At 34.8% G+C, this 13,282-nt stretch overlaps 1 protein-coding gene across 1 annotated transcript; it reads right to left on the reverse strand.

Moving 5' to 3' along the window:
* Positions 1–269: 269 nt before the first annotated feature.
* On the reverse strand, positions 270–3,042 carry NANA (Eukaryotic aspartyl protease family protein). Its single transcript, XM_059598223.2, has 2 exons — positions 2,329–3,042; positions 270–1,222 (listed from the first exon to the last, which is right to left on the reverse strand). Exons 1-2 carry the CDS (start codon positions 2,934–2,936, stop codon positions 397–399), a joined length of 1,434 nt encoding a protein of 477 aa, XP_059454206.2. The 5' UTR covers positions 2,937–3,042; the 3' UTR covers positions 270–396.
* Positions 3,043–13,282: the final 10,240 nt, after the last annotated feature.

A 13,282-nucleotide genomic window follows, 5' to 3' on the forward strand; every position in this document is an offset into this window, starting at 1 on the left:
AATTACTAGCCGATTATTGAATATCCCAATTTATCACTGGGTGCACTTGTTTACTCACATTCAACCCTGCAATTGGAAATTTTACAAACTAATTGGATTCTTTAATATCGGCCCAAGTAGTTGGGATCATGATTTTTTTGAGCGTCCTTAACCATTCTTAATTATCTTAGTCCTCTAAGCTGCGTGATTTAAGTGTTAAATCAAGTGATCATACACACTTAGAAAAGAAAAAGACAAAACAGAAAATTATGAAGCAATTGAGTTGATGCTTAATTGGTATTGCTATGATTTTAATTGCTAAAGTTCAAGAAATTACATATATAATTGCAATGAATTTGAGATAGAACATCATAGACAAGTATGAAAAAAGAAAAGAAAAATTCAACTCGACGACAACTAGGTGCAGCTAGAGGGAGCAAAACCCACTTTATGACAGCCCAAGTCAAATTCCCACAAATGGTTTTGCTGCATTATATTGCCAATAATGGAGGTACCTGGCCAACTCACTGGCACAAATCCGAGACACTTCTTCTGAGGAGCTACGTCGATAATGTAGCTCTTCACTGGCGGCTCAAACCGAGCTCCGTCGGCAAAGTGAATCGCTAATTTCGGCACCAATGACTCGTTAAATTTCGTCGAATCGAAGCAATACTCGAATGGTCCGTCATCGGAGACCAATCTGTCGTAAGGTGACACAGCCAGTTCCAACGCCATCATGACGGGAGTGTAAGCCGGCTCAGCCAGAAGCATTAGGCTTGTGCCTGAATCAATGATGGTTCCACCACCAGCATTTACATCCCACACATCAGATGTTATATTCAACATTTTGCCTCCAATGGAGATGCCCGACACATTCACAACATAGAATGGAGGAATAACACCAAGAAGGAGCTTGGTGTATTGCACATTGCCCACCAACGAATGCTTGTTATGATTTCTCTTGCCACCAAAAACGAGATAATTTGAGATGTTCTTGGGGCTCAGGTGATCAACCAGGCAATATGAAAACTTGCCACCAAACTTTTTGGCCGCTGTGGTTGCAAAGGTGTAATTGGCGTAGCCTAAACCCAACACACCATTGGCTCCCTGGAAGCCCTGGCCCTTTGTTGACTCGGTGCACCCAATGAGCATGTTGTCTAGCATCATCTTTCTTCCACTGGTTAGGTTTACTGTGATGGTGTCATTGGCAAAGAAGCCCAAAGCAACCGACCCGTCAATGTAACTAATCAAGACAAATAAATAAATAAGATGAGTAAAACAAATTATAATTTATATAAAAGGATATATGCAAAAAGAGAGCTATGGCAATGGCATTAATTGCAGCCATGACTGAGATCAGATCCTGAAAAAGGGTGCAAAGATGTGGGTCATGTGAACTTACCTACTAACAATAACTTCAATTTAAATCTTATGTCGGATATGGAGCCAATGGAGGTATAGTACTGTTTGTTTGAGAATTCGACATCAATTTAATGCAAAATTAAGCAATTTAATTAATTTATTTAATTGACCGATAATGACTGATTAATCTTTGGCACAAATTTCTTTCCAATTGGTTTGGAAAAAAAAAATTTATATGACACACAAACTCGACACGAATCTAACACAAAATTAGCAGGTTATGATTGAAAATATTGACTCGTTTGATTAAATAGGCAGATAAAAATTGTTATATATAATATTATGTTCACCACCCGACCCGACTCAAGCTCAATACAAAACATAAGTCTTATATTCATATTCGACATGACACACGATATAAAATTATCAATTCTTTTATACGACGTGTAAATTTGACATAAATTTAACATAATTAATAAATTATGATTAAAAATTTGACTCGTTTAATTAGATAGGTCGTGTAAAAATTATTATGTATACCCTTATGTTCATCACTAAACACGACTTAAACTCAATAAGCTGACCCGGGCTATGACCCATCTTGACCAACTTTATATGGCTCAAGTGTGTTTAGCCATAAAACAAAAGGGTTCGTGACCACGATGGTGACGGGGAAAGCTTTTTCAGACGACCATGGTCCACGACTCCCAACTTAACCCAACCCCCCATCAATGGCTACTACGTACAGCTGCTACTCTGCATTAAAAAAACACAACCAAAACTCAACACACTCATCACTTCAATAAAGACGCGTTCCAACCAATATTCCCGGCTCGCTTTTAATCTCCAACAACTTTCCTTGGATTTTTCTTCTCCCAACATTTTCTGTCCCCTGCTTTGTCTAATTAATCATCCCACTGCAACTAATCATTAACAATTTTCCGTTTGATTAATTCAAATAATACAGTCCACAGAGGCTATACCAACCTGAATTCGTAGCCGCAGGGGGTTGATGGGAAGGGGCATTTTGGACTGCGGAAGAGATCCGCCAGCCCAACCTTGCACATCTCCGACGAACACGGCACAGGTCGGAAGGACGAAGACCGATCCGCATGAAACACCCTCCGCCGGTCGAGGAGTCTCCCCTTATGGGTGCCGCACTTGTTCCCACATCCGTGCCGGCAATTCACCCACGTCAGCTCGCTGGCGGTGTCGGCGATCAACAGGAACTGCTGCGCCGGCTTCCCAACTTTGACCTCCACGAAGTACTGGCCCGTCCCGAAATCCGCGCCCGAGTGCATTGGCATTTCTATGGACGCCTCCAGCTCCAGGTCATTTCGCCTCGTGCTAGCGCCCCATTGGCCGCGTTTGTAGGAGATGATGCGGTGTCGAATGATGTCGTTTCGGACGAGCTCCTTAAAGCGCTCCAGCTGCGTTTGTTTCGGCCTCCGCACCTGTCCATTGAGCAGAGGATTGTCCCGGTGTATCAGCTCCAGCCTTATCGGATTTGCGTGGGCGAAAAGGAAGCCATGAAAATCAAAACCGACGGAAAGGAAGAAGATGACGAGGAGCGAGATTAGCCTCCACTCCATCATCGTAAAAGCTCTGTGAAGAAGGGAGGGAAAAGGAGAGGTCTGAGGGAAAGGGGAGAGAGAGGGAGAGGGGAAAGGTTCTCCTGCTACGCAAATATCGACAGAGCGAGAAAGGGGGGCGCCTTTAATGAGGATTTGGGGTTATATATATATATATATATAATATTTGTTGTTGTTATTGTTACTTGTACTTAATTTTTGTACAAAATGTGTTGCCAATGCCAACAAAGAATGAGGATGGTGCGGGAGGAGTAGAGCGGAAGTATACTATAAATAGGTGTCGTAATTAAATTAAATATTGTTGACCAATAATTTGAAGACCTAAAACTAGGGATTACAACTGTTGAATCCATAATTAGACTTAAGGCCTGTTTGAGATTGCGTTTGAGGGGTCTAAAAGTGCTTTTAACACTCAAAAAGCCCGTTTGAAGAAAAAAGTATTCGTTTGGTAAAAAAAATTAAAAGCGCTTTTAAGGGTATAAAAAGCTTAAAAATGGTCAAAAAGCACTTTTGGTAAAAACTTAAAAATAAAGCTTTTGCCCAAAAACTCTTTTTGACTTAAAAACTCTATTTCTCAAACGTAATCCCAAACATACACTTAAGGGTTTGTTTCGCTTTACAATTTCAAAAAGTGTAGCAATGTTAAAATGTGATTTTTAAAAAAGTAATTAAACCTTTAAAATTGTGTGTTTTTAAAAAAGTACCTTCGTATGTCCTAAAGGGTACCTCAATCGATTGGATATTACATCGCACAAAACAAAGGTCACTAGTTTGAATCATTTCTCTCTCCCCTTGTGCAGAAATGTTTAATAAAAAAAAAAAGTATAAAACAAAGTCTCAATCAACCCCAATTTCTACTATTTCTACGATTTGGTTTAAATTTAAAATTGTATTTTTTGCTATAAAATCACAATAACAAACTACTCTTAAATTTGATGTAATTTGCTCATGAGAGCTGCTTCTATGGGGTTGTGGCACAAACTCACCACTTTGTGCCCTTCAATGAAAGATTGACATCTCAGCTTAGTACAACTTAAGAAATGAAAACAAACACACCAGATTACATCCATATACATGAGGTGAGATTTTTTTAATTTTTAATAGATTTGGATGTGATCTAGTGTATTTGTTTTCTCTTCTTAAGTCATACTAAGCTTAAGTGTCAATCTCTTATTGGAAGGCACAAAATGATAGATTTGTGCCACAAGCACATAGAAGTTATTCTCTTTGCTCATTAGTATATTTTATTTAAAAATAATAATAACAGCTCTCAAAATAAAGGCAACTATTTTTTTTTTTTTTTTTTTGGGTAGGCCCGGATACTATGTTTTTGGTTGCTTTTAGGAGGAATGTTAGGCTTACAAACAAACTTTACAAAAAAAGTTTTACAAACTAATATGTCACAACATAATTAAATATAAAATAAGTTCAAATTTTAAAAAATTTAATCATATTATATCACATCAATTTATAAAATTTATTTATAAATGCTTTTAGTGGCTCCTCTTACCTTTAAGCATCGTCCATGATTGTCATCTCTCTCTCGTCCGGACATCCAGGATAATTTAGAGTTTACTTGGCATCTCGGAGCACTCCAGCTTGGACGACTCGGCTTATGAGCCGACTCATGACTCGGTGGGGGCACTAGTTTACCTTTTGGCAAAAAACCCCTCCGATTTGCTTTGATTTTAAAGATTCCTACGGTTTCTGTCTTATTATTATCAGGATTTAAACTTTATCCATATAACTGCATAAATTATTTCGTATTATTTAAATTTAAAAAACAAATGTGTGAATAATAAATTTATATATATTGTTAGATTTATTAACTTTTAAATTTTGATCATAAAATAAATATTACCTATTTTATTTAAAATAAAAAGGATCTATTGGAGCGTCCGACGTCACTTGGGGTACAAGGATTAAGATGTGTTTATACATATACTCACTTTTTTTTTATAACAACGTGTTTTAAAACTGTAATGACTATAAATTTGTCAAAATTATTCAATTAAACGTGATTATACAAGTAGTATTAGGATGTGTGACATTTTTAGAACTTTGTTTTAGCCTTTCAAATGAGTTAAAAGCGGACAATATTGATAGATGACCTTTTGAAAAATTTGATTCGGGAAAATAAAAAAACCGACAGTATTGAGTGGGGTGTTACATCGTTACAGAAGACAAAGGCTTTAAATTGGTGCCGTAATCACAAACAAAGAGCTGTCAAACCCTTTTTTAGACTCAATTGTTTTTAATCCCAAATCCTAATGCTTTATCAACGTAGGAGTTTTATAAATTTAAAGTACAAACTTTTACAAATTAATATAGTAATCCACGTCATAGTTAGTACATCAATCCCTAAAAAACTACATTTATAATATATAATTATATTATTTAATTTTTTCACGTATATTGCGTTACATAACATTGATAGTGTCATGTCAAAATCTGCTTGTAGGGGAAATATTTTCCCTAGTGTTTTTCTTTTATTTTTTTTTTATTTTTTTAATTATTATTTTTATTTATTTTATTGCCTAGCTAGCTTAGCTGTCGTTTTTGTCTTCTTGTGGATATCAAGTCTGTTGATTGTTCCATAAAAGTTACGACCCTTGTTTTTTCCTTGCTGATATCGGGTCAAGTTGCTGAGGCCTTTTTGGCACTACAATAATCTGATGGAACGCCAATTAAAATATTCATATGAGAAAATAAGAAATCTGTATCTTGGGTTTGAGTTATGGGTGTAAAGGAGGGAGCTATTAGACTAAATTGGTGTTGGACTTGTTTATTAAATAAATAGTTTGTGAATATGAAATTATATTTAATTATTAAACGATACATACTCGTATAAACTCAGTTTGTGCTCTGTTAATAAATAAGTTGGAGCTCAATCTCGTACAAGGTTTACGGCTTGAGAAGCTAAGTTAGAGCCCAATTTCTCGGCTTGTTACACAAGCTCTAGTTGGAGTGAAAATAGAATGAGCCAAACTTCTTTTGGTTTTTTTTAAGTTAAGACTAAAAAAAGAAATTTCCCTTAACAAGCTTTTAGTGACGATTTCCCAAGCTTTTGGCAGACGTTGTCTTCAAAAATTATCCCACACCCAAATGGTAGTTTCTAGAGGAACCAATGGATACTCTTTAAGAAATTCAAAGAATTGGTTTTCATTTTCTTCTTCTTCCTTTTTTTTTTTTTTTTTTTTTTGAATTATTTTTCATTACAAATGAATGCGACCTTTTCTGTTTCAAAATATTACAAGATTTCAAGATGTTTGGCCTCTTTCTTGGGGACCATGTCAAAGAGACAAACCTTGTGTCTTTTTGGGATGAATGTTTTGGATATACGTGTCGTGCTCTCTTGCTGTCTTCAGTGTTTTTCTTGTACTTGGATCACATTCTCTTTGCAATATTTAGGGTAGTAGTTGGGCGTCTTTAACTTAGGTTTCATTTGTTTCGATGTAATATGTTTTTCGAAAATGTTTGTTTTTTCTTTATATTTTCTAATTTTTGGGTTTTGGAATGTCAGAAATTGCACTTAAATCAAAAGCATTTTTGGTTGATTAGTAAAACATTATTTTAATTTCTGTAAATTTTTTTTAAAAAAAAAAACCATAAACCATTTTTCAAATATGAACTTCTCCTTCTCTCTTTCTCTCTCTCTCTCTCTCTCTCTCTCACTCAGTTTATTCTCCGTTGCAGCCGGAATCCACCATCAACCACCACCAAAGTCTGCCAAAATTCGTCGGCCACCACCGAGGTCATTGGAATCTGTCATTGTACCTAAATAATTAACTAAGCTTAAGTAACTTGGTTATAGGGTTAATTTGGGTTTTTGGTCACTAAGAACAGCTAGAAAGGCATTTTGGAGATTTGAACTTTTAGACCGGACGTACGCTAGGGTTACTAAACGTACACTCTTGTCTGTAGTAGAGGACGTACACCAGGGTTGCCGAACGTATGCTCTTGTCTGTACTAGAGAGGACGTACGAGGTGGGACCACCGTACTTATGCTGACAATAGTACGTCGTACTCTGCCAATAGTACACGAACGTATGCTACTTTTGGAATACTCATTGGTTAATACCTAGACGTACGATACAACCTTTGGACCGCTGTGTAAATAGTACCGGACGTACACCCCAATAGTATCGGACGTCCGCTACTTTTCAGAGAAGTTGGTAGCGCCGTCTGCTATAAATACCCCTTACCCCCCTTATTGTCATACGCCCATTCTCGCCCCCAGGCTCACAGAATTCTGTGAGAGTGTGTTTTGTGAGATTTTGTGTGTTTTGTGGAGAAGAGAGAAGGTTCTTGAAGTTTCACTTCAAAAAGGTAATATCCTTAAGCCTAGCTAGTTTCTTAGCTGTTATGCTATTTAATTGTTAGCTTAGTTGTTGGTTTTAAGTTTCTAGCTAGGTTAAGCTTTAATCTTGGCAGTTTAGTAGTTTATCTTGATTTAGCGTGTTTTGTATTACATTGAGACATTATTTTGAGATAGGTAGTCTTAGATATCATTTTGGTAGCTTTAGAACCAGTTTGGGAGGATAGGAGACAGTTGAACCAAATGAGGTTCTACCTGAAACTCTCTGAGCGGACGTACTGCCACGAGACCGAACATACGAGCCTTCTGGGCGGACGTAAGGCTACGGACCCGGATGTTTGGTCAGAAGTGTTCCAAGAAACACCATTTTGGCCAGTTGTCCAATAGCCTCTATTTTCATATTTTAAGTTCATTTTAGTTGGATTTAGAACTAATGATAAGTCTTTTCTCAGTATTCGAAGTTATGGAGCCTTAAGAAAATTTTATGGATGAGCCTTACGACCCAAGTGAGTACAAACAAACTCACATAGATGCTTGTTGTTATTTTTCCTGCATTGCACATCTATTTTATATATATAAAACATGCATATTTTACAACTCTCATGAAATACATTTTAGAACTACTGTGAACTCTCTTTTGTGAAAACGTGTGTTGATTAATATGATAACAATTAGGCTTGTAAAACTATGCATGTAAAAGACTGATAAGATTGATTGTATTGTATGACATGGTACACCGGTACGTGCAGGATAACGGTTATGAGCTTACTATATAAGTTAACTTTATGATCAAATGTGTGTGTGTTGACTTTGGATCCAATAGTTTCATGACCAAGGCCCAGCGATTCCTTATGGATGGTCACTATAAGATGAACATCATTAGTGGTGTGGGCTACCCGAGGTCGGACTCGGTCGTGCCATTAATGTTACGTACCGTAGTGTACAATATCCGGGGCATCAATGTTGTATTACAAGTTTATCAGGACAACGCCAACCCTACTGAGAATGGGTAATATTTCGAGTAGACCATACAGTTGAACTATTATTGTTACTCATGATTATATGCATATATTATATCTATATCACATTCATGATAAACTGTCATAATGTTGCATTTGTTTTATAAATAACTAAGTTCACCATTTAATGACGGGTACGTCATGTGCATTTATACTCAGTAAGTTGTTAGACTTACATTTGTATTATTTCCCTTTTTTCTCCATATGTACAACTGTGCGGTTATAGATAGTTAGCATAGGAGGGTACCGCGAAGCATCCGGTTACTTTGGAGGATTCAACATGGGATATGCTTAAGGACTTATTTCAAGCTTAGGCGGATACTCATGGTAACTAATACTTTTGAGTTATGTTGTAGACTTAAAACTTTTATGTATGTTTGCATATTAAAGTATAGCATGAATCCCTTGTAAAGATGATGACTTGTACAGTGTGATTTTAACTCCTTGATGATCTTTGGTAAATGCTCTAGTTGTAACGATTATGTTTTGTTGTTTAGTATCTTCTTTTTTTGAGGAGTAGAGGTTCCTGAGTCTTGTTCGTAGTGGAATAAGGCTGGGAGACAAACCGTGAAGTTAATTACTAGTTAAGTAATTTTCAGGGCTTTATAGTCACCAGCGATTTTAGGTCGGCCCCGACTACTACCACCAAAGATCGCTCATCGTCGCTGATTTTCCATACGAACTAAACATTGAAAACATTTTACGTCAAAACCTTAGTTTAGTTAATTAGTTGTATGTATATGCATTTTAAAAATTTTGGGGGTCTAGTGCCCTCAAAGCTACGGGTAGTTAGGCACTTGGTTGTGTGATAATTGTTATTTAATGATGTTTCTTAATTTAGAATGTCATTTTCTATAAATTATTGTTTTGTTTTGTTTTGTTTTTTGTTTTTTGTTTTGTTTTTTATTTTTATATGTCCACACAAGAAAGAGGTGTAAAGATTCAAATTAGTGACATGCACTTTATGAAGCGTGGTACACAGCTGATTGAGTTACCCCTGAATAAATGGGTTCTGATCCTTTACTGCAACAGAGAGTAGAAGTTTGGTGTTGAAGCCTTTTTTTTTTTTTTTTTCACATACAATATGTTGAAGCTAATGTGTTTCTTTTAATGTTTTTGTTTTTCTTAAAGCATAACGTATAGATAAATACATACATTTCTCTTTAAGAAAAATACACTTCAACCCCCTAAATTATCACAAATTTTGCACTTATACCTCCAAACTTTTAAAAGTGATATTCGAGCCTCTCATACTACCACCAGATGTCAAATTAGGCACTTTTGCATTTTTTATCCCCATAATACCCTTAGAGTTATTAAAAACCCATTTTAAAAGAATAAAATTATTTAAAAATTAAGCCAAAAAAAAAAAGAAAGTCAAACACAAAAAAAAGAGTGGCCCTTTTCATATTAATTAGCCCTTACTTTTTTCTTTTTCTGTTTTTTTTTTTTTCAAATAGTTATTTTCATATATTTTTTTAATTTATTTTTTAATAATTTTAAGGGTATTTTGGAGATAAAAATGCAAAAATGTCTAATTTAACGAGAATAACTTCTATAGGGTCTTGGCAAAAACTAAGGCTTTTGTGCCCTCCAATAAGAAGTTGACACATCAGCATGGAACATTTTAACAAAAATATGGTGTTCTACCTAATCTTTTTTCTAGAATACCTAAAACAAAACATCCTCTAGAATAACCTTTTCATATTTTTCTCCAAAACCACCCCAGCCACCAACCTGCTGCCGGAGACGCCGCCAGAGAAAACGCCCGAGACATTTGGTTTGGGATTTTTTTTTTTTTTTTTTTAGGTTGTAAAGGCACTAGTTTTGGTTGAAGAATTAGTTTTGGTTTTGGTTTTATTCTCTATCAACGAATAGGATATATATATATATATATATATATATATATTCGGATTTATCACCTAATAACTCATCAGTATAAATGAATAACATGCACACATCAAGAAACCCAAGATTATAGAAACAACCAAATTAATCACACGCCTCCTTTTGCTGTTTTTCACAAAATTAAATTTTATTTTATTGATTCAAATTCCTAGCATTTACTCCTAAAATTGAAAAAGAATCCAGAGAGACAAAAAGCCCTAGCCCATTTGTAGCCAGCCGTCCCCCACTCTCTTTTTCCTTCATTTCTTTCAACTCTCATATTTTCTCTGTTGCCGCCGGTGAGAGAGAGGGATGCTAGAGGGAAGGAGGAGGAGCACCGTTCTTACCTGGTGTTTTCTGTACCGGACGGCGTCATTTCTGACTTTTTCTGTACCGGCCGACGTCGTCTCCGGCGTTTTCTCCGGCAGTGTCTCCGGCGACAGCTTAGTGGCTAGGGTGGTTTTGGAGAAAAATATAAAAAGGTTATTTTAGAAGGTATTTTGTTCTAGGTATTTAAAAAAAAAAAAAAAAAAAAAGATTAAGTGGAATACCATATTTTTGTTATAGTGTTCCACGCTGATGTGTCGCCTTCTTATTGAAGGGCACAAAGGCCTTGGTTTGTGTCAAGACCCTGTAGAAGTTATTCTCCTAATTTGACACGTAATGATAATATGTAGGGCCTTAATATTACTTTTCAAAATTTAAAAACATAACACAAAATAAGTGATAATTCAGTGAATTAAATTATATTTTTTTTCCCTTTTTCTTTTCTTTAGAGGTGATTCGGCAACATTTATCCCCATCGTATGTGGCAATGAAGTACTGTATGAAAAAAATAAATTGCCGGTGTTGAATAGGCAGATTATGAATTAAAATCGTTATGGATTAAATACAAATTTAAATGTCAAACAGTATAAAAATCCTGGATTTAGCAATGAAAGTGGAGTAGCTTTCATATAACAGGCTGTCCACGTTTCGGAGTGGAACCATGACTCGTCTCCTCCGGATTCAACAAATTAATTGGTATTATCCTTAGGATCCCACTCCAAATCTAGTCATGTTATGCTTAGAATAATTTCAACAATTCTAAACCATAAATATTTACACACACACACACATATATATATATATATATATATATATGAAAAAATTACAGTTTACCTCCCAAAGTTGACAGCGTTTTTCAATTCGAATACAAAAGTTTCAATCTTTGCAATTCACCCCTACAATGTTCCAATTTTTTTCAATTCGACTAATATTATCCCAAAATTCTCATATTGCCCCTACTTTTTATTTTTATGAAGAAAAAAAAATAAATTTGGGAGTACAAAAATGACCAGATGGCCAAAGGGATGGCTACGACCACCTCGAATTTTTTTTAAAATTTTTTATAAAAAATAAAAAAATAAAAAATAGGGGCAATATGGGAAGCTTTGGATACAATTGGTTAAATTGCAAAAATTTGGAACTTTAGGGGGATGGATTGTAAAAATTAAAACTTTAGTGTTCGAATTGAAAAACGCTGTCAACTTTATGGTGGTAAACTGTAATTTTTCCTATATATATATATATATATATATATATATATATGAAGTAACAAAAAGTTTTCCGCGTAGGATAATCTGGTTTTTTCTTGGAAACAAAGGGCGATTGACTTAATTAGTCATTGAATTAGTCTAGACAGTGGTTTAGCATATATAGAAAAATGATGAAGATCCTTGGGTTTTCTTTCTTGGAAAGTAATTTATGGGCTATTGACTTCAGCAGAATGAGACAGGTTTTATTTCACATCACACAAAACTGACAATCATGGTGTTTCGTTCTCGGAAACTAATGGTAAAATTTCTTTTTCTATTAAAAATCAAATCTTAATCTTAAACGCATTATTAGATGTTGTCTGAATAACATTGAGTAATGTTAGGAGTAGGACTTTTTGTCTCATTATCCTTTTAAAGTTATGTGACTTTTAAAATTATCATTGAATTTGGAATGAATCACTATCGGATTTTGATCTAACGATTATGTGACTCCAATTATTACGTGCACATTAAGTATGAGATAAATTTAATCATTTAATAATTACTTGAACATGACAAAAATGTGACAAAAGTGTTAGTATTAGCATTACTCTGGTAGCACTTGTCTACTAAAACTGAAAACTCTTCCTCATGCCCAATTCATTCATAGCTTGATCTAACTCCATTAGAACATCAGTAAGATTCATGGTAGTTTATTCTAATTAGGCATATAAATTCTTATTTTGAAATTCAAACTCATACCTTAATGTGCACGTAACCACTTTTAATTTTTTTTTTCTTAAGATTACTAAACCACCACCACCACTGATGATAAAACCGACAGTAAATTGACTCTTAGAGAATGCTTGTGATTGTGTTTGAAAAATAAAGTTTTAAAGTCAAAAAACACTTTCTGACAAAAGTTTTATTTTTAAATTTTTACCAAAAGTGTGTTTTGGCTATTTTTAGAATAAAAAGGTCAAAGAAGTACTTTTGAAATTTTTTACAAAATATGTCCGCTTTTGTTTGGAACAACTTTTTAAATACTAAAAATACCTTTTAAGCTTTCTAACGCAATCTCAAATATGCTCTTAGGGAATTAGGTGATCTCACTTTGTCGGCAAACTCACAACCTTCAGATGCTTTTAACTATGTAGAAAATGAATTTGGGTAATAGATTAATGGTCAACTGGATGAGACATCCAAGCACTTAATCATAGTTTATGATTTAATACAAAATTAATCCATGTGAAAGAAAAGATCTAGTCCACCTTCTTAAACAATATGAGAAATTATTAGCATTTAGTTATCCCATGCATATCCACCAAAACCATAAAATTAAGCTCAATTATTAAATGAACTATACTCATTTAAGCTAATATAAACTCATATAACTTTATTTTTATTATTTGTTATAGTATTATTTTAATTTCGTATTAGAACGTCTTAAGTAAAGAAGTTCCTAATATAATATGGACCATGATACAGTGCACGCTGGCGTGCTGATTAGCTTCACCCATATAATACATATCTTGAATTGTTGTTAGTGTGAGTCTTGATATATATATACACAAAACTCTCATAAATTTTCTCTCGTTTTGACACTAC

The sequence above is a fragment of the Corylus avellana genome, chromosome 7 (genome assembly GCF_965113065.1).
Source record: "Corylus avellana chromosome 7, dhCorAvel1.hap1.2, whole genome shotgun sequence".
In the NCBI taxonomy this organism is placed as follows: Eukaryota; Viridiplantae; Streptophyta; class Magnoliopsida; order Fagales; family Betulaceae; genus Corylus; species Corylus avellana.